At 34.7% G+C, this 21,367-nt stretch overlaps 1 protein-coding gene across 3 annotated transcripts; it reads left to right on the top strand.

Annotated features, from left to right (window-relative positions):
* Positions 1-133: 133 nt before the first annotated feature.
* LOC125065156 (set1/Ash2 histone methyltransferase complex subunit ASH2) lies at positions 134-20,930 on the top strand. 3 transcript variants are annotated; one of them, XM_047672627.1, is made up of 10 exons: positions 134-414; positions 501-679; positions 963-1,110; positions 2,524-2,720; positions 16,504-16,715; positions 17,159-17,336; positions 17,712-17,868; positions 18,494-18,617; positions 19,022-19,276; positions 20,308-20,930. In XM_047672627.1, the coding sequence occupies exons 1-10, from the start codon at positions 275-277 to the stop codon at positions 20,410-20,412; spliced, it is 1,695 nt and encodes a 564-aa protein (XP_047528583.1). In that variant the 5' UTR covers positions 134-274; the 3' UTR covers positions 20,413-20,930. The 3 variants fall into 3 exon arrangements, with proteins under 3 accessions (XP_047528583.1, XP_047528585.1, XP_047528584.1); XM_047672629.1 differs by lacking the exons at positions 134-414; positions 501-679; positions 963-1,110; positions 2,524-2,720 and adding an exon at positions 6,361-6,444; XM_047672628.1 differs by lacking the exons at positions 134-414; positions 501-679; positions 963-1,110; positions 2,524-2,720 and adding an exon at positions 16,027-16,224.
* Positions 20,931-21,367: the final 437 nt, after the last annotated feature.

Here is a 21,367-nt window from a genome sequence, read left to right as displayed (position 1 = left end):
GAAATATATAATATAAAATTATTATAATACTTTCTAAAAAACATTTTTTGAACTAATTAAAAAAGTAACCTACTTTGCGATTGTACTTGCGACTATAAAGTTTACGTCAGATCAAGTCAAAGTGTCAAATTCGTTGTCTTTGTACTAATGTCGTAAATCGTAATTAAACTTGAAATTATTTAATAAATTACGTTAAAAAGCATGAGTATTATGTGTGAATCTAAGGGTTTTTTATTATAAAAGTGTCATATAATGCAAAATATTTGCTCAATCGATGGAATCAACAAAGAAATCTATTGAAATGGATATTGCGTCCAATAGTCAAAACATGCATTCAGAATCTCAAAAAGCGGGGGAAAATAGCGATAAGAGTAAAAACAAACTTTCATCGGAATCTCAGGGAAACTGTTACTGGTAAAAACATACCGAAATTTGTTAAAACAATAAAAAGTACGTGTTAATAGATGTTGTAATAATTAATATGTTATTTTTGTCCTTAGTGGTAAAGATCGCAACCTTAATATAGTTGAGCTGTTATGTGCGTCGTGCAACAGATGGTATCATGAGTCCTGCATTGGATATCAGTTAGGCAAATTAGTGCCTTTTATGACGAATTATCTCTTTATTTGCAAAAATTGTTCACCAACCGGATTAGAAACTTTTAAGAAAAATCAAGCTCGTAAGTATTAAAATATATAAAAAGCTGAATGTATTCTCAGTTGCAAACACTAACATTTAAAATTAATCACCACATTATAGTTGAACTTAAAAAAATTAAAATAAACTTGTGTGATGTGATGAAAAATGTTTTATTATTATTTAAAGTTATTTTTTTTGTATTTAAATAAACTCATTATTAACTGTAACTTATAACTTGTTTTTAAGTGTATTATGAAATGAATCATTTAGCATAATTACATTTAATTTAATTTATATATTATATCAGTGTTTTATTTTTATAGCCTTTCCGCAAATGTGCCTCACAGCGATAGCAAACCTTAAACAGGAGAGCTGTAAAGAAGGCAGTAACAAAAATATGTTCAGTAAAGATAGGGAGATCATTCCTTACATTGACCAGTACTGGGAAGCTATGACTACAATGCCAAGAAGGTAAAATATATTTTTTAATAAAAGTGAACCATTTATTCATACTTACCCTTTTTCAACCATTCATTCATATTTACCCTTTACATTACATTACATTAGCAGCCCGTAAATGTCCCACTGCTGGGATAAAGGCCTCCTCTCCCTTTGAGGAGAAGGTTTGGAGCATATCCCACCACGCTGCTCCAATGCGGGTTGGCGGAATACACATGTGGCAGAATTTCGTTGAAATTAGACACATGCAGGTTTCCTCACGATGTTTTCCTTCACCGCCGAACACGAGATGAATTATAAAGACAAATTAAGCACATGAAATTTCAGTGGTGCCTGCCTGGGTTTGAACCCGAAATCATCGGTTAAGATGCACGCATTCTAGCCACTGGGCCATCTCAGCTCTTTTACCCTTAGCAAATATATATATACATATAATAGAATATTGGAGTGTCTGTTTGTAATATTAAAATAACAGCTTTTTACTAAATGCATATGTATATACACAACACATATACCAAAACAATATTTTTTGTCGGTCTGTTTGTTTGTTCCGGCTAATCTCTGGAAAGGCTGGACTGATTTTGATGGGACTGTAATAAGGAGTAACTTAGGGTACTTCTATTTGAGAATTATGTATAAAATAATAATAAAGTCACCCTGCAATGTCAAAATACTGTCTAGCACAAAGTCGTAGTTATAAAAGAATATTAGAGAGTGCTTCAAGAAGTTGTATATTACTCCTTATCCCCAAAATTACACCCTCAGAGGTTGAAAAAAGTAGCCTATGTCTGTCCTTAAGTCCAAGTATGTTTCGTATATAATTTCATTTATAATATAAGTACAACACTAATAAATTAAAAAATAAATATGTGTTCCAGGTATTTCTAATAAATTCAATGATCTGTTTGCTTTAACCTTTAAGTCACCTAGAAAAGTTTTTTATACATCTTACATAACACATAATTTTTATAAAAAAGGTGTTGTCTGTTTATGGATATATCTTTTTATAAAACCTTAGATTGACCTTCTTGCCAGCGTTGCAGGAAAGACAACAAAAAAACTATAATGACAGTAACAATTATAACAATCTATAGACATTAAAAACTTTTTACTAAGTTTTTGTACTGTTACTGACAACACAATTTGTAATCAAAGTATCTATATAATGTATATATTTGGCAATAATGTACTATATGTTGTTAATATAATTAATTAATTAATTCAATAAGGTAAATGTTGCCTACAAATAATAATATCAAAGTGAAATAATGTTTTAATCTCATTGCTACCAGTAATTTGTTTGTAATTTATATTAATAAGTGTTACTTCTTGTTAATTATAAAAACTCTTTTGTTATTAAACTCCTTGTAAGAGTTATAAAATATGATTATTAAACTGAAGTCAAAAAATCTTTATAATGTGCAGGGTAACTCAGTCCTGGTACGCCACAGTACAACGAGCTCTCGTCAAAGACATACAAGTTCTCTTCACTTATGAGGAAGACCCAAACCTTGGGCCAATGTTTGGCCTGTTCAATATAGAATTGACAAGCATAAAGCCTAACTACGAAGCCATGATCAAGCAAGGGCAGCTGAAGGTCACTGACATGGGTGTCGCAACTGGTAAGTCTTATGTTTATAAAGTCGATGTGTGTATCCTATCAATTGTACAAAATTTAGTTAAAAAGCATTTAAAGTTTCCTTCGGACAACATAATGTGGGCTATGGGCTAACATATGTAGGTGTGGTATATACAAAATGAGACAAAATTTTGACCAAATCAGTGAATTTTGGAATTGTTACAAATAATTACAATTCCCCAATAAGTTACTCAGTGTTGTAACATAGCAGTTCCTAGGCAGGTAGTACATCTGCCAATATTCACTCACCACCTAGACCGTACAGCGCCATCTGGTGGCATTTGTGCTTCACCACCGGTGATTAAGTATAGAGACCGGGGTTATATATAGTATTTATACTTTTATAAAAAAATCTAAAATATGACCGTAATAATAGAAGCAAAACAACATTTTCTTTCCTATCCCTGCGTTATTTTGGAAAATCCTGAAATATTTTTCAGTGATCATAATTAAAGGATGTGTTTTAAACAGTCAGCTAATTTATCGGTTTTGTAAAACCTACCTTTAAGGAGGGAAATCTGCTAATCACCACTCGCGGCTTTATGTCATAATCTTATTTTTTTTTAATTCCTCACCTTAAAGATTAAATTTTCTAAAAGGCACAAGGGACATAACATCTCAGTTCACAAGATTGACGGCGCATTGGTTATATAGAAATGGTTAAAACTGATGACGCTCCAATGTCTCTGGGACGTGACGACCAATAACTTGAGGGACACTTTGTATTCATAAAGATAATTAACAGATAACATGTTTGGTTATTGGTATCATGTTTGGATACCGACATGTTAAGTATCCTTTGTCCTTTTCTGAAGCCTTAAAGCGTGGTGTCTTAAAAAACAAATAAACAAACTATTTTTCGCATTAATGAAGACCTTGTACATGTATTGGAAACTATTTTTTTTCGACATTTGAGAAAAGTTCGTTAAGATTGACGTACAATGAGAGATTGCTTAGTTCATCATCCTCCTGCCCTTATCCCAATTTTACTAGGGGTCGGCGCAGCATGTCTTCTTCTTCCATACTTCTCTGTCAGACGTCATCTTACAAGTAACATTCTTTCTAACCATATCGTCTTTCACACAATCCATCCATCGTTTCTTGGGTCGTCCCCTACCTCTATATCCATCCACATCCATACTCGAAACCTTTCTCACAACATGGTCCTCATTCCTCCGCATCACATGCCCATACCAAGACAGCCGGTTTCCAGATAGCTTCTCGGTTACCGGTGCCACTTTCAAACTTCCTCTTATGTACTCATTCCTTACTCTATCCATTCGCGTAACACCACACATTGCTCTCAGCATTCTCATCTCCGCCACATGCAATTGTCTTTCAGTCATCCCTTTTATAGCCCAGAGAGATTGCTTAGTTGAAATATATAATTGATAAGTTGACAGAATTTCGTCCAACACATGCTACTTTAATTCTTCCTTACTAATTTTTCCTTAAGACCTTATAATATGGGTATTGTGTGTGTATATTTTATTATATAAAAAGTTCATTCATTAATTTAAGTTGCGCATTACGAACTACCCGTATTGATTTAAGTTAATTTTGATTTATTTGGAATTACGTGTAGAGCTTCCACGTGCGTTGGTCCGAATCGAACCGAATATGAACGTTCCATGCAGATCCATTTGCTACCCGTGCGTAGCCGGGATTGGTAGCAAGTCTATAATATGCATACTTGTGCCTTACTTAATTAAGTAAATTAAATATTATATTACTATTTTTTCTTTTTATTATTAATTTACAAATATTTTTTTGTTTTTTCCCATGTACTCTAATGTGTATGTAGCGCAGTCTCCTAATACAGGCATAGTGCTCAAAGGTTACATTAACAACTTTATGAATAATGAAATTATTTGAATATAACGCTGATAGGTCACGACCACGTTTCCTCTTGAGGAGAAGGCTTGGAGTTAATACCACCACGTTACTCAGATGTAGCAGCCACTTACCCACACAAATAACCATTTATCCGATACAATATGTAGCTCACGATGTTTTCCTTCGCTGCCGAGAAACAAAATCTCAATGTTAAGTTATCTTAAGTTAATACTTACACATTCTAACCACAAGGCCAAACATGATATATTTTTTTTATAAAATAATATCTCTATACATAATAATCTTCTATACTTGTATGTAACTGAACTACACATAAACGCTTGGACTGTTTTTTTTGTATGTATTTGTATGGTTTTTGTATGTAATTGTTTAGATGGGACGGTAGGTGGCGCTGCGTTCTAGATATAAATAAAAATAATCTAATTTCACCCGGACGATCTTGAGGCGGGCAGTTAATAGATATTATGATATATGTATATTTTTTTTAGCATTAGCAGCCTGTAAATTTCCCACTGCTGGGCTAAAGGCCTTCTCTCCCTTTGAGGAGAAGGTTTAGAGCATATTCCACCACGCTGCTGCAATGCGGGTTGGTGGAATACACATGTGGCAGAATTTCGTTGAAATTAGACACATGCAGGTTTCCTCACGATGTTTTCCTTCACCGCCGAGCACGAGATGAATTATAAACATAAATTAAGCACATGAAAATTCAGTGGTTTGAACCCGAAATCATCGATTAAGATGCACGCGTTTTAACCACTGGGCCATCTCGGCTTTATGTATATATATTAGTTAATTACGTAATAGATATTTGATTTATGACTTATGAGTACTATTTTCGGTAAGCATAATAGACTGTATGTCTATTGTTTAAAAATTACATAACATGAATCGAAATTGAAGTTCTCATGACGATTTTGTAATTTGTCAGTGTTTAATGAGATACTACTGCTTACTTTGATCCGTACAAGGAAATAAGCGTTTTTTTTTTAAAACTAACAACCCTGGCTTGATATGAATTAATGAAAATAATAAGTAATTATATTATTACATTTATTAATTTATTACTATTAGTACATCATGTGATAAATATTAATAATAATTTTATCGTGCAACATAGATCAAAACTTTAGGCTTAAAGATTCAAATGTAGATATAATTTGTACCAAATTTGGAAGATCACTAAGATGTCATGAGCATTGAGCCTGTTACAATCGCTCGCTCACCCTTCAAAACGGAATACAAAAACTAAGTATTGCTATTTAGAGAATATGATATTTTAATGTCGTACCGTTACTTTACTAGTAACATCATTCATCAAACATACACAAGATCTGTTATTTTATTATTCTTATAACTGTTAAATATTCACGTATACAAAATATGAACATAACGATAAGGATTTCAATTGATAACATTGTGTACAAAGCGTCTTTACCAAAGGAAGGAGGCCATCGTCAACTTGTGCTGCTGTCAAAAGTTTATGCAACGAAAAACATTCATAAATCATATTGATAATGTTCGTAAGATTCGCTGACGTTTGCGAACAAAAATTGACAACAATTTCGACGAAACGTCACAATTACAAATACCGTAACACCGGACCAGCGTACTGCGACATAAAACTCTAGACCGCTCAAGTATTGAATAATGACATTGTTCTGTATGCGACTGTGTTTGTAAACATCGAACACGGTTACACGGACGACGGACGTCACTCACACACGCACGGCCGACGCTTGTGTGTAACATTACTTCGACTTTAACTCTCACATAGGCAGCATCGCGTTCGCTCCGCGATTTCTATATCGATTCCATATTATTTTAATTCACCTTGAACTTCATGGCTGGTAAGTTTTAGATAATTTTTATTTAACTATATAATTAATTCGTTAACGCATGTTCCATAGTTATGATTTGTATGTAATGTAAATAGTATATTAATGTTTGTTATCAAGCAGTGGCCGGAAAACTATACGGTTTCGATAGGTATTTGGTGTAAGTCGTATTTGGGACGCGAACGACCCAATGACTTATCTTATCAATGGTTCGTAAGAATTTTTAAACAGAGGTGATTTCAACTAGAATTCATCGTGGATAGTAAGTTGTTAATATTATGTTAATGTGAATTTATTATTAAATATTTAATTCGATTTAGGAACGAACGAAACGAGCTTCGAGTTAAAAACGAAATACGAATGTTTGTTATTAAGATATTAATTGTTAATTTACATCAATTAAATATTAAGTGGCATGGAATTTACATGTCGATTTCGTTGTGTAGTTATTTTGCATATGTATTTAGTTAAGGATGATTATGTAAACAATAGCTTCGCTCTCGGCTATAGTGTTATATATATACTCATCTGTTTTAACAAACTATCCAAAATTTTTGGTCAAAGAAAAAAAGTGGATCTTAAAATTTTCAGACTGCAAGTTGCTTTTGTGATTTATACGTGACTTTTACTTATACATACTATCGTCGTACAATTGATAATTTGACGTTACGAGTGCAAATTAAGTTCGTAGTGATGACGTCACATATCGCAGGAAACCCCTTGGAAATATACAATCTTGTCTATTTTGTTACTTATCACCGGAATTGGTCTTTCATTCATTCTTAAGATATCTCATACGTCGCACGATATTAGGATATTTTTAAAACGAATGTAAAAAAAATACACTCTACATTTTAGATAATATTCTTTTTTTTAAATTATATGCTTGCAAAGTCTTATGTAATTTTAATACAATAAATAAAAGAAAATATTGAATAGTATCGAAACAATAAATCCATAGACAAGCGAATATTGCGATGTATTTAATATATTGATTGATGCACCCGCTGCACAAGTCAGTCATTTTGCGTCCAATCCTTTAGAATGTTCTAGTTAAGAGGGAAGATCGTGCTTCAAGCGGATTGTCAGCGATCTTCTGTTATTAGATCCCTTAGTAAATAGATTTGTTTGTTAAACGCATACCGTATGCTACAAATACACATAATTTAAAAATATATGTATTCAAAAACATGTCACAAAGTGACAATATAATATGACGAAATTAAAAAACTAACATAAAAAAAAAATCAGTCATCATCAGGAGTCCTGCTAGGTGATGTTACTTGGTAATATGAACCTGAAATTTTAAAATGACGTAAATCCAAATCATATAAAAGATAAACTAGGCACGGGCACCATATCTGCGCAGATACGATCTCCAGCAAAAAAATAATAATAACCATTTTCATATTGAGTTCACGACCTCTATCTCCAAGTGTCTTTGTGTGCCAAATTGTAGTATGAATTGCGAAAACAGCTTTGCCTATCTGATGTTACGTAACGAATTATACTAACGTAATTCGAATAAATTAATATTTGTTTATAATCTTGCTTTAAACCTGCAACTTCAATGCTGTGATATCGATCCGTCTTTATTTATAGCCGTCGAGTCTGCAGTACGCGCGTTCTAAGTTTGCCGTTAAGGTATTAATCACAGTGGCTGTGTAGATAGGGATTAAAGCTTTTTGGAAGATATTCGTGGGTTACGGACCGGCTTAGACAAATTTGAAACGCGTATTGCGCGGTTAAAATTAAATTCATAATCGTTTATATTTTATAGTTACTCGTCTCGGCTTCGTATGGGTAGAACAAGGGTGTAACAAACGTTTATTTTGAAGGACGAACATACAAAGATAAATTCTTGTTTTTTGGGGTCATGGACTTTGCTGGTTATTCAAAACATCTAATAAAATATTCATCAACCAGATTAGTGCAAACCTTGAGTTTTATTTGTAAACAAAGATTATGTTTAGTACTAGAACCTAAATTAATGGCAGAAAAAGTGTTGGCGTATTCCACAGTACTCATATTCCATATTGTTCAGTTAAAGAAGATACGATTTATTAATGAAGTAAATAAAATAGATAATAATCTTGTAACATTAACTAGTAACAACCAATAACAAAAGTAGTTACGATTTGAGAAAGGTCATGGTGGTAAGGTGGATTGTGCATGTAGGTTTTCCTGGGATACAAACTTATGTGCTATCTCTGTTTCAAATTTAATTCAGATCTATTCAGTCCTTCAGGTTTGATTACGTCACAAATTCATCCATCCAAATTTTCGCATTTATTTATCATGATTGAAATGGTACAAATTCAACTGAAGACCTTTACAATGACACAAGATTTTAAAAATAAAAAACATTTTATCTTATAAATGAGCTGGAGACAAAACTTTCTTTATTTCTTTAATTGTATAATAATGAATTTAGAATAAAATACGTTACTTTGTTTTTGATACTATTTACCCTAGGCAGGCATGGTTGGGTGCTCGACTGAATACCGCCTACTCCTGTAATTTTACCCCAATCATGAGCCAGTATAATTACAGGTACAAGGGCATAACATATTAGTTGTAGACATTTGGTCATCTACTTTCATACTCGCCCTTCAAAACACTATAGAGTTAAATAGTAAAATATATTGTTTACATTTCAGCGGTAAATAAACGTTAATAAACCAAGTGGTAGGCCTGTTTGTCATTGAGCTACTGTTTTAAACTGTTCTCTTATTAGAGATACTTGCTATATAACAACAAATAAATAACATTTCAAAGACTAAAAAAGAAAATTGAATTTAAGTACATATAGCAACACCAGCAAAAACTTATTGGTACCTTTCCAGTGCTTAAATATAATAAAAAAGATGATTAAAAAACGTGTATACTAAGTGAGACTTTGAATGAAAGGACGAAAATCCTTGAATTGATTTGCAAATATGTAATAAAGAGTTTATTACATATTTGCTAACTATTCCTCCAGTGTGACATTTAGTTAATGGTAATGGTAATGTACCATGTAGTTTCGCGTCAATATTAACCGAAGATTACGGGTCAAGACCGGATAAGCACCGCTGAGTTTTATTGTGCTGCAATAGTTAATTAATCTATGTATATATTATGTTATGATTCCTTCTGAAAATTTCACATTGTATCCAGCAATTTGGAGCAGCGTGGATAAGATATAAATCTTCTTAAGAGGTGTGGGCAGCCTTTGTCCAAGTAGCATTGAAATTAAAATAAAATATTCTTTATTTAAGGTTCATAATAGTACATTGGAATCGTCATGTTCCTGTGTTAAATGAATTGTAAAACTATCACCGATTCGGAAAGTTGATTCTGCCAAGAAGAATCGATAAGAAAATTTATAGTCAATCTTTTCCATCGTTTTAATTTAAACGTTTAGTCTAACATATTATATCCTACTTTAACAGTAGAGTTAACAGTTGGGGTCGTAAAAAATTACAATTTCAGATTGGTAGATGTTATAATCCGATTATGATTTTACAAGAGTGTATTCAAACGCTTATCCTATTCAATACAGCTATAGTTATACCAGCAGAACATTAAGAAATATGTATGTCAGCGGTATGGTGGCGCTGTATTAAGATTGAAATTTTCACAAGGCCAAATTTAAATCGCTCTTTACAACAAAGATAATTTAATGATTACTATGAATACGACATCCTCATATCGGTGCCTGAGGGTTGTTCTCCTCGTTTGGGAAATGAAGAAAATTATGAAACGAGGTTCTCAATTCCTCTGTATATGTATTTTATGTTCGGACATATTTTGGTTTAAGAAGCGATTTTGATCAAACTGTACTTTTTTTTTTTAATTGACTCTTATTATTTATAGTCTTGTATCTGAGTTACTGGGCGCATAATATTCAGCCAATGTCACGTATGACAGAGAATACACGTAGGAGACTGATGTTTATTTCAACAGCTGCAAATAGTCATTATCATAAAATTGTATTGTTTTAAATATATGATTAAACTATTTTTATTTCCGTTTCTTCTAGGTTCAACATTTATTTAACGTAGATGTTAGTTCAGTAAAACTATTATTTACTATAACAAATCTTACACGTTAAACATTTATGTATAAAGTTAGATTTGATTTTTGACTTTAAACACAACGTAAGCGCGATTCAGAATATCAAAGTATAAAACAAAAATTGACGTTACTTAACACAGTACGACGAAGTCTTTTTTATTGAAAGTAGGTTGACAGAATGGAGATTGATTCAAACCGACCTTCATTATTAAGACGTTTCTTGGGCCTGTAGTTACACTGGCTCATTTATCCTTATATCAAAACATCACGGTACAAAGTAATTACATTTGGCGGTAGAACATATGTTGAGTAGTACCTACACAGACAAGCTTGCACAAAGCCCCACAAAAAGAATGATCGTTGAATAAACTACATCAATTTAATAAATGAAATATAATCAGTGGCGTAGCTATCGTAGGGCCAGGTGGTGCAGTGCACCAGGGTCCCTGAAGTCTGGGGGCCCTCTAACCTAAGCTATGAAAAGAGCTTTGAATAGAGATGAAGTAAGGATTTAACTTACTAATGATATGTTCAACTCACTGTATCCTGTATCCCATTCTTATTACTATCTATAATTTAGAATGCCAATATACGTTAAAGAGGGGGTGAGGGCCAGATTCTTTTTCTATGCATCGGGGCCCTTACCCACCTAGCTACGCCACTGAATATAATACAATTCTGTGGTATACGGCAACAAATGCTTTCTATTCCATTCCAAGCATTCTTAATCGCTTTACTTCCATCAGTCTTTGATCACGTAACTTTGATGTTATGTCATTTCTATATATTTTGATGCGAATTCGTTAATCGACGTGTAACTTGTCTGGGAATGTCCCCTTTTCTGTTAAATTCATAGTATCTCCTTCATTCTTCACACTTAAGTATGAGAAAGTAAAAATTTATAAAGCAGTGAATTTCGTTTGTTGAGATTGAATGTAATCTGTATAAATTTGCAAATTTGAATAATTAATAAATTCATTAATTTGTCTTTGATAAATAATCGAAGATTTGAATAAAATTCGTTTCGATGTTTTAATCGTGTATTATTCGAGAATAATTACTCTCGCTTCAGGCTTGCGTTTTTTTTTAATTTTATGTCAATGATATAAACCTACATGTCTCTTATGTAATGCGTATTTATTATTCAACGAAGACCCTCCGTGGTCGAATAATGTGTACACCGGTTTTCATGGGTACCCCACTCCGAGGTCCCGGGTTCGATTCCTGGCTGAGTCGATGTAGAAAAAGTTCATTAGTTTTCTATGTTGTTTTGGGTCTGGGTTTATGTGGTACCATCGTTACTTCTTATTTTCCATAACACAAGTGCTTTAGCTACTTACACTGGGATCAGAGTAATGTATGTGATGTTGTCCAATATTATTAGAAGAAAAAATAAATTCAAAGCGAGTAACGATTTTTATAGTAAAAAATATATATTTTTTTATATTCTAAAAGAAAAATCCTCTGATAGCACTTGTGGGCACATAAAAACTCTTTGGTGATAAATTATCAATTTTTTATAAAAAAAAGTTGATTGACGTGTCTTTGGCAGAATATTACGCATATAGCAAATATACAAGTATCAATTTAAAAAAGTAATTATATAATACGTTCTATCGTGTGAAAATGTTCAACCAACAAAACACAAATTTGAGATTGAAGTGTCCTTTGGGTATATTTATATTTAATATATACTTTTGTGGTTTTAGTGCTTATTTATTATTAATAGTATATATATATTATATAGATAGGTGGCCAAGCAAATGGGCCACCTGATGGTAAGATGTCACCACCGCTCCAATATTTTTAACATCGCCAATGCGCCACCAACCTTGGGAACTTAGATGTTATGTCCCTTGTGCCTGTAGTTACATTGGCTGGTAGTTCTCGCTTGAAGGGTGAGCAACCTTCAAGTCGGAACACAACAATACTGAGTACTGCTGTTTGGCGGTAGAATTCATGATGATTGGGTCGACCTCCCCATATGGGTTTGCACAAAGCCCTACTACAAAGTAAATATATACATATATATATATATATATATATATATATATATATATATATATATTCGTTTCTGCATGATATATAACTAAATGCACGCTCTACGCTCTCTTAATCCCTTAGGTCACGGTATTGTTATATGTTATATATGTTATGTTATAAGATCAGCGATTGTTTTTATCATGTTCAATATACTATTAATAATATACAATGTAATATATAAAATTAGATACGGGCGTTATGACTTATTATAATCACAGGAGTGAAGATTAATCACAGACATTTTTAACTTTGACGTTTCATAAATACAATTTTACAATACAATCATTTGTAAATATACATTGGTAAAGAAGGCATATTATTCGATACAAGATTATATAGATGACAAAAAAGGCAGAAAGGATTTATTACATACATATATAATTGTATTTAACTAACATGAATGTATTTTTAGATGTTGAAAAAGATTAACTACCGAGTTTCTTGGATCGATCCTTCTCGATAGAATCTACATTCCGAACGGGTGGTAGCTTCACTTAAATATAGTTTGTTAAATGACGATTCAAAAGTGCTCGTAAAAGCTTACTTGAATAAAGTATATTTTAATTTTGATTTTTAGATAAATAAACATCTCGACATTGAATTGGTAATTGGTCGAGATGTAAAATAATCGTTCGAATTATTGGTTAGGAAAAAATGGCGTTTTTAATATTCTCGTAGTTGTTATCGGAACGTTGGAAGTGTGTTAGTCAAAGTGTATATAACTAGTTGTGATAATGGAAAAGTGTTTTATAAATAAAGATGTTCATCATGAACTATTCGTAGTGAATAATATAGTAGAGTTATTAACGAATCGCGTGGTATAAATAAGATTTGTTTATTGTTAAACCTCCTACCACGGGAATATAGTATAATGAGATATTAATAGCCGTATCTGAATCACGAAACACTCCTCAATATTGCGTTATTAATAAATTCATTCTCTGTTAGTAAATTAATCTGTATCTCATACGGATATGTGTTATTACCGTTCTGATTAACGTTTATAGCACTCAAAATAAACTGGAATACAAATGTACATCACAGAATTAGCCATTTAGGATTTCGAATACATAATTCAAGCCTTTTTTTTTCTCGCTGGAAAAACGCTTTACGCGCTTCCCCCACGTGAAGGTAAGTGGGAGGGGGGTGTGTGCAACTCCCCGGAGCCCTGGACGCCGAGTGCGCCCAAGTACGCCGGGTTTACCCACTAAAAAACCAGCGGTACCCTCTCCGTCTTTCGGCGGGCGCCACGGGATCGCTTACGCATGTTACCGTGACGACTTAATTCAAGCCTACCTGAATGAGGAATATTTTTGATTTTATATAATTTCATTTGTACATGATACTAGCTGTTGCCCGCGGTTTTGTTCGCGTGGAAGTTGAATATATTTACAGATTAGCTTAAAATATTACGTAAATTTAATACCTCTTTGTGTACCACATATGTGTGATTTCAACCCTTAGATTAGAATATCCAGAAACGCTTAAGATACATATGTATCTACTCATTATTAATTAGTAGCCCAAAATGAAGGTTCTTACTCCTAACTAAAAAAAATACGGAATTCCATACAAAGTTTTAACCCCTATTTTACTCCCTTAGAGGTAGAATTTCCAAAATTCCTTCCTTAGTGGATGTCTATTTAATAAAAATAACCTATTCATCAAATTTCATGGCCCTAACGTTAATAGTTTAAGCTCGGCGACGATGAATCAGTCAGTCAGGATATGTTATTTTATAAATATATATTAATGCGTTTCAATAAGGATAAATTATATTTTAATAGTATTAATTAACATATAGATTTAATAATTTATTTAAGTTTCTTGCTTGCCGAACTTTATATGCCGAAATCCTGCACAAGGGACGCATAGGTGCATGTAAGGAATGGTTAATATTTCTTACAGCGCCTTTGTCTATGGGCGGTGGTGACCACTTACCATCAGGTGGCCCATATGCTAGTACGCCGACCAATGAAATTTAAAAAAAAAAACTTCACTCGCGAGTGATGAAGGGTTCTTATAGATCTATTCATTGACGGCACGCCTATTCTTAATTATCGGCGTGTATTAACAAACATAATCTAATTTGTTTTTTTTTTTTGCTCATTAGTCATCTCACACACGAAGGCATCTTGTAAACACGAGCGTCACTCATACTAATGCACGATACGATGTGATACGTCACGTCTTCGTGTGTAAATAGATTTATATCATGTTTTGATTAATCTTCAGTTAGCAAGGGTGTAATGCAGGTGACAACGTTTAACGTAAAACTTTAATTTTTCAGTACTAACTATTGAAATTCTAAGCCATACAAATAATTTCATATCCACAAATATAGGGGCTATATTAAGGGTGTAATGGGGATGACAATGTTTACAAGATTATCTATACACTAATTATAATATGGAATATAATTTTATTATTATTATTTATTGATTTCGTTTCGATATTGAAAACTGAAACACTTCTCGCTTTGACTCTACTCTTTCTAACTCCAGAAATGGTTTGAAATAATAATTAAATAAATTCTTATTAAATCTTGCTTAAATAAAATATTCAATTCTTAACGTGGCTTTAACATTTTTGTTAATAATATTATGTTATGTTTTAAATTCTTTTTCTTGAATTTCTTGTTTCTTCGTAGATGCTTTGTCCTAACGTAATTAGCATGTTTTTATATTTCCATACTATAATTGACGGCAAATTGTTTTATCTTTGAAGTAAAAACGTATTGCATAATACACGTTAACAAAATATAATATAAACGTACAATGTACGTTTCGCGTACATACTTTGCTATACGTCATTGACAGAAAATGGTAACTGCCAAATTATGCACTTCAATTCCGATTCACGTTTACAGACTTTATTCAAAAGTCTTTTATGTATAAATGGATTTAGGTTGTAAATGTGTACTTGGTATATTTTTTAGTATTTTTACAATTATTAACTCTATATATAAAACGGTGCAGTGATTTATGAAATATACAGAAAGACATGGAAATCATTCTACTTTATATATTATTAAAAGAGGAAATAATAATCTAGTAAGTTCGGTTAGATTTAATGGCAACATAGGTGTAATTATTGGTATGACAAATTTATTGGAAAATTGACAGTAAATACATAACGCGCCATTATAAAAAATTGGCACATACTGAGTTTTGAAATTTGGCAGAGTACTTTAAAATGATCTTCGTTTGTCTAGACTATAAAAATGTATATATCAAATGGCATTGACCGGTCCGTCTTAGTCATTACACGAAACAACACCGAAATAAACGCTGTAATGTTACATTACGACATGCGTGTACGATGTATGCACTTTTCAAGGTCATATGTTGATAATAATCTCAATTTTGATTTCTGGTGATTGTTCAACTCATGATGACGTCATCACCGATTTCGGTCATGGCGGCAAATCTCAATCAGCCAACTAGCGCACATATAGTGCATGCTTGTGTTCGTGCAAACACAAGTGCGCTCTCTTATCCCTCATTCTCATAATCCAATGGGACAACAAATCCGATATGACTGGGAAGAGTTCAGGCGCACGATTAATGACTTTATGTACTTTTCGAGGCACAAGAGTGTATACAGTTCAAACTTCCAGATTCCAGGCTTTTACTGAGAACTTTTCCACAGAAGAAGCTTTTATCAGAACCCAGAATCTCAGAATGAAGAGTAAGTTTGGAACTTACTCTCCCTTCCTGTTTCGTGGCAGATTGTCATGTGCAGGTTTTGTCACGTTGTTTTCCTTCGCCGCCAAGTTTGAGATGAATACAAATTAAGCACATGAATTTAGTGGTGCTAAGTGTTAAGATTCATTTTCTGTAATCACTGGGATGGCTCTTATATAATAGTAAAAGTACATACATAATAAACTTTATATGGAACCGTGTCTGTTTATTTTAAAATAATAATTAATGTACATATATGTTTACGTGATTAATTTTTTCGCAGTTCCTCTAGGTGGCAATGTAAAAGGGCGTCAGGGAAAGCGTCGTCCGGCCGTGGGACTCGAAGCGAGCGCGCCGGTGGGCAAGAAAGGTCGGTCAGCTGACTTGAGCGCGTTAAAACTACCCTCACACGGCTACCCCACTGAACATCCTTTCAACAAGGACGGCTATCGGTACATACTTGCTGAGCCAGACCCCCATGCGCCGTTTAGACAGGTGAGTTGCTAAACTTTAGTCCATTTCGATGGCAGGAGGAGGAAAGTTAAGCAAACCGTATTTACATATTCCATATAATTTTGCTGATAGCTGCTCTGCTGTACTATATGTACTAATGATAACTTCTATAGGTATTCATTAGAACTTGAGTTTTTTTGGGCGAGTGTTTTGTCTATTTTCTTGTATTTTTTCCGTTTTAATCAATTATATTTATTATGTATAGGCGGATGTGCAAATGGCCTTCTTAAGGTAAGTGATCACCATCGCCCATAGACATTGGTGCTGTAAGAAATTTAAACCATTCCTCAAAACACCTATACGTCGCCCGCCTTTATATCTTACTGGCCCTTTTTTAATAATGTTTGTTCTATTTAATTAAAAATAAGGATTAAGTCTCTGATACTTAGTATACGATATTCTTATTACGTGCGTATATATTCTAGGAGTTCGATGAAAGCAACGAGTGGAGTGGTAAACCGATCCCAGGCTGGCTCTACCGGTCGCTGTGTCCCGGTATTGTGCTACTGGCTTTGCACGACCGCGCTCCGCAACTGAAGATCGCTGAGGACAGACTTGCGGTCACTGGCGAGAAGGGTTACTGCATGGTCAGAGCGACACATGGTGAGATTTTTTTGATGATGATACGGTCACTGTTGTTATTATTTTTCGAATTGATTTTTGCTCTTGGTTAGGGTAGCCGCGTCAGCATCGCAAGGTCGTACAATACTCGGCCGGATACTGAGTGCTCACTTAAAGGCACATAGTCCGTCGTCCCAAGGGCACCTCCCGTGTGCCGCCGTTGACGTCTAGTATGCAAAATTTCGTGTCTAAAATATAAATGCAAAATAAATATAAAAAGGCAGTTCTATGCATTTTAGTTTTACATCGTAAACTGTCAGGCAACGAAACAAACACACGTCAAATGGGACTCCTGGTGGTAAATGGTCCCGAAAGTTTCACCTTCCCTACCGACGTGGGGCGGCGTGCGTGTTGCAGGCGTGTCGCGCGGCTCGTGGTACTGGGAGGCGGCCGTGGAGGAGATGCCGGAGGGCGCGGCCACGCGGCTGGGCTGGGGGCGCCGCTACGCCAACCTGCAGGCGCCGCTCGGCTACGACAAGTTCGGCTACTCGTGGCGCAGCCGCAAGGGCACCAGGTGGGTCTGCGTCTGTACGCACACGCACGCATCGGCTGCCAAGTCGCTGCCTTTTGGTACCTGACGATATATTTTTTAGTGTAAATAAAATATTATTTAAATTGAAACTAAAAATCGTACGACAAAATCAAAAACAACATGTATTTTCTTAAATGTGTAATCTATTAGACGTAGTGAAAAAAATTAAGGGTTCGTTTATTAATTTAAAAAATGTCTTTTAATTAAAACCTTTGGAATTACAATCAGCATTATTTTTCCAATTTTGAGTTCAGTAGATGTTTTACTAAGTTTGCGGTATCACAAATACGTAATAACATATTACGTCTCCTTAAATTTATCGGAGGCAGTGACGGAATTCATTATTGTTTAAATTTTAAATAGTTTTTTAAATGGTATTTGTATTATAGTCTAAGAGCCATTCCGCAGACTTGCAGTACAATAGCAAACTCTACTCTCAGTCTATTACATTTATTATCGCGTAAAATCTTTCTTAATACATTCAAAGTTACTATTATAATATTGAATCTCACGTCTCGACCGATCAGAGTAGAGGGAGGCGGGAGGTACGTAACGTTTTGTTAATATACATAAATGGCCAAGAGCGCCTCCGGGACTGTCGGTGCAGGTTCCACGAGTCCCGCGGGAAGCGCTACAGCGCGGCGTACGGCGAGGGCGACACGCTGGGCTTCCTCATCGTGATGCCCGACAGCACCGCCACCAAGTACACGCCCAACACCTACAAGGACAGGGTGAGTGGCCGCTGCTGTACAGAGCTATCTGTAATTACACGCTAAACGCTAAACACTAAACACTAAACACTAAACACTGTTCATACTATTGTTCTACGTATATATTTATTTTATTAAATATATGAATGAGCGCAGAAGGATGAATATTGTGCATAGGTCTTTATGTATTTTTGGAAAGAACTTTATATTTTTTCTTTTACGCGGTTCACAGTAGAGTGAATCGGTAGAAATTGTTAATGTTGTTGTTATTGTTAATTTATTGTATACTCCATATACGGCGACTTCGTTCCAACCGGGTGTCCCTTATGATGAAAAAAATCTTTTATCAAATCGTCTTCATTACATTGCTCGTTACGTACGAAACGTAATTATTTAAGTACAATCGAACCCCTTATCCGTTGCAGCCTCTAGTCAAATTCAAGAGTCACCTCTACTACGAAGATAAAGACAACATTCAGGAATCGCTGAACAACCTGAAGGCCCTCCCGGGCAGTCGGATATTTTACTTCAAGAACGGCGAGTGCCAGGGCGAGGCGTTCGCGGACATCTACCAGGGCTGCTACTACCCCACCGTGTCGCTGCACAAGAACGTCACAGTCAGCGTCAACTTCGGACCCAACTTCAAATTCCCGCCTTCGACGGACTGCAACTATAGACCGGTATGTTTGTTTCTATCGTTATTAGAACTTTGACTGCCATACGAAAAATGCCACTAAATATGCATTTTTGCCGTAATAAATCTGCTATATTTAAATGCAAACATAAAGCGATCTTGATACAGGGCGGGTGAGGAAATACGTTCCTCTTGCTTACATATATTGAAAGTTATCATTTTATCACAAAGTAACGAAGCTTTTTTTTAAATTTACTTGGTGGTAGGGCTTTGTGCAAGCCCGTCTGGGTAGGTGCCACCCACTCATCAGATACTCTACCGCCAAAAATCAGTACTTTGTATTGTTGTTTTTTGGTTAGAAGAGTGAGTGAGCCAGTGTAATCACAGGCACAACGGACATAACATCTTAGTTCCCAAAGTTGGTGGCGCGTAGGTGATGTAAGGAATGGTTAATATTTCTTACAGCACCTCTGTCTATGGGCAGTGGTGACCACTTACCATCAGATGGCTCATATGCTCGTCCGCCGACCAATGCCATTAAAAAAAAATCCTAAATTACTTATATTGGAATTATAATGTTGAAAAACTTGTTTAGTTATTAAAAGTTTGTGTCAGCATAGTTAAGCATATTCTTTTTATTTTGAGAATATACTTTTTTTGGGTGTTCAGTTATTTTTAATTAAGTTTGAAGATAACAAATCAAGGTCGACGTTTATCGAATTAAATCTGCGCTCCTACCTCCAGTTTCTGAAACGCTGATCAAGGTCGAATTAACTAATCTGAATGGGGCTTGGTAGATGGCCGCTGGTGACGCTATAGGCGATTAATAAGCATTGACCTAGTATTGAGTCCATTAAGCTAATGGATTTCAGAAACTGCAAGCTTTAAGGTGGCATATTGTCTATGGGCGTTGATGACCACATACCATCAGGTGGCCCATTAACCCGTCCATCTTCAAATAGTATAAAAAAAGTTATCAACATAAAATCGTTTTTTATTTACAAGTACATAAATATATATATTTAAAAATTTACGTTTATTACAAGGTAACAAAACATGGTTTTAATTACGTTTCAGATGTCAGAAAAGGCTGAAGAAGCAATATGTGAGCAGACGATGGCTGATCTGTTGTTCTTGACGGAGAACGAGGGGAAGTTACGTCTGGACACGTTCAATCTCTGATACAACTAACACCGTTTAACGGTGTTTCTATCAATATAGACTAATGTGATGAAAGACGTAATCGGATGTGTAACATTTTAAATTGGTCTGATTATAAGTATAAGTGACGTGTATCATGTGTGCTATTTAACTTGTACCGGTTACACGAGCCGCACTCACGCAAGTGACGTCACCATTGCAACGTTAAATACGTCTGTCGTTGTGTCGACGTCCAAGCCTGATGTAATGAATCAGCCAATATAGCGCTTGTGGACGCGGTCATACGTTAAAGACATTAAGAATCGAGTGCGTTCGTGATATTTGCGGTTGTATGTACTACTAAAAAGTGTATTGGTTCTGTGCTATATGAACAGTTTTTACTGTGAAGCAAATGGGGGACTCTTTAGCACACCAGTTTATTTTTATGATATGGGTAGGACAGGCAAATGGGTCACCTGATGGTAAGTGGTCATAGACATTGGCGCTGTAGGCAATGTTAACCACTACACCAACCTTGGGAATTAAGGTGTTAAGTACCTTGTGCCAGTAGTTACTTTGCTTCACTCATCCTTCAAGCTGGAACATAATAATACAAAGTATTACTATTTGGCAGTAGAATATCTGATGGCATGTGCCCGCCTAGGTAGGCGGGCTTGCACAGAGCCCTATCAGTAGTTAGAAAATAAAGCATCTATCGTGACGTTAAATAAAATTATCAATGTTTCTATGTAATAATAACTATCCACATATTTTAAATATCCGGTGTATTACTAGCAAGTAAGAAAATATTTCATTATTAAATGTAAGTCCAACTGTTTCTTATCGTGATTCATGTGACAAAAACTCACAGTATAAGTTAAAAGTTTTATATAAAGACTAGTGCTTACCAATATCCTCAGAGGCATAATAGTACCTCGGTGGTCTAGTGGCAAGTTTAAAAGGCTGCTGAGGCGGAGTTGCAGTTGAAATCCTGGCT

Source organism: Vanessa atalanta, chromosome 7 (genome assembly GCF_905147765.1).
Source record: "Vanessa atalanta chromosome 7, ilVanAtal1.2, whole genome shotgun sequence".
Lineage (NCBI taxonomy): Eukaryota > Metazoa > Arthropoda > Insecta > Lepidoptera > Nymphalidae > Vanessa > Vanessa atalanta.
The sequence above is the reverse complement of the archived record's forward strand: the minus strand, read 5'-3'. Positions and strand labels throughout refer to the sequence as shown.

Bases quoted from the DNA above. Each gene is read 5' to 3' on its own strand.
- LOC125065156 (XM_047672627.1), top strand. From the start codon at position 275: ATGGAATCAACAAAGAAATCTATTGAAATGGATATTGCGTCCAATAGT. The intron at 415-500 runs GTAAAAACATAC...TTTTGTCCTTAG, and splicing joins TCTCAGGGAAACTGTTACTG to TGGTAAAGATCGCAACCTTA. The intron at 18,618-19,021 runs GTGAGTGGCCGC...TATCCGTTGCAG, and splicing joins CCAACACCTACAAGGACAGG to CCTCTAGTCAAATTCAAGAG.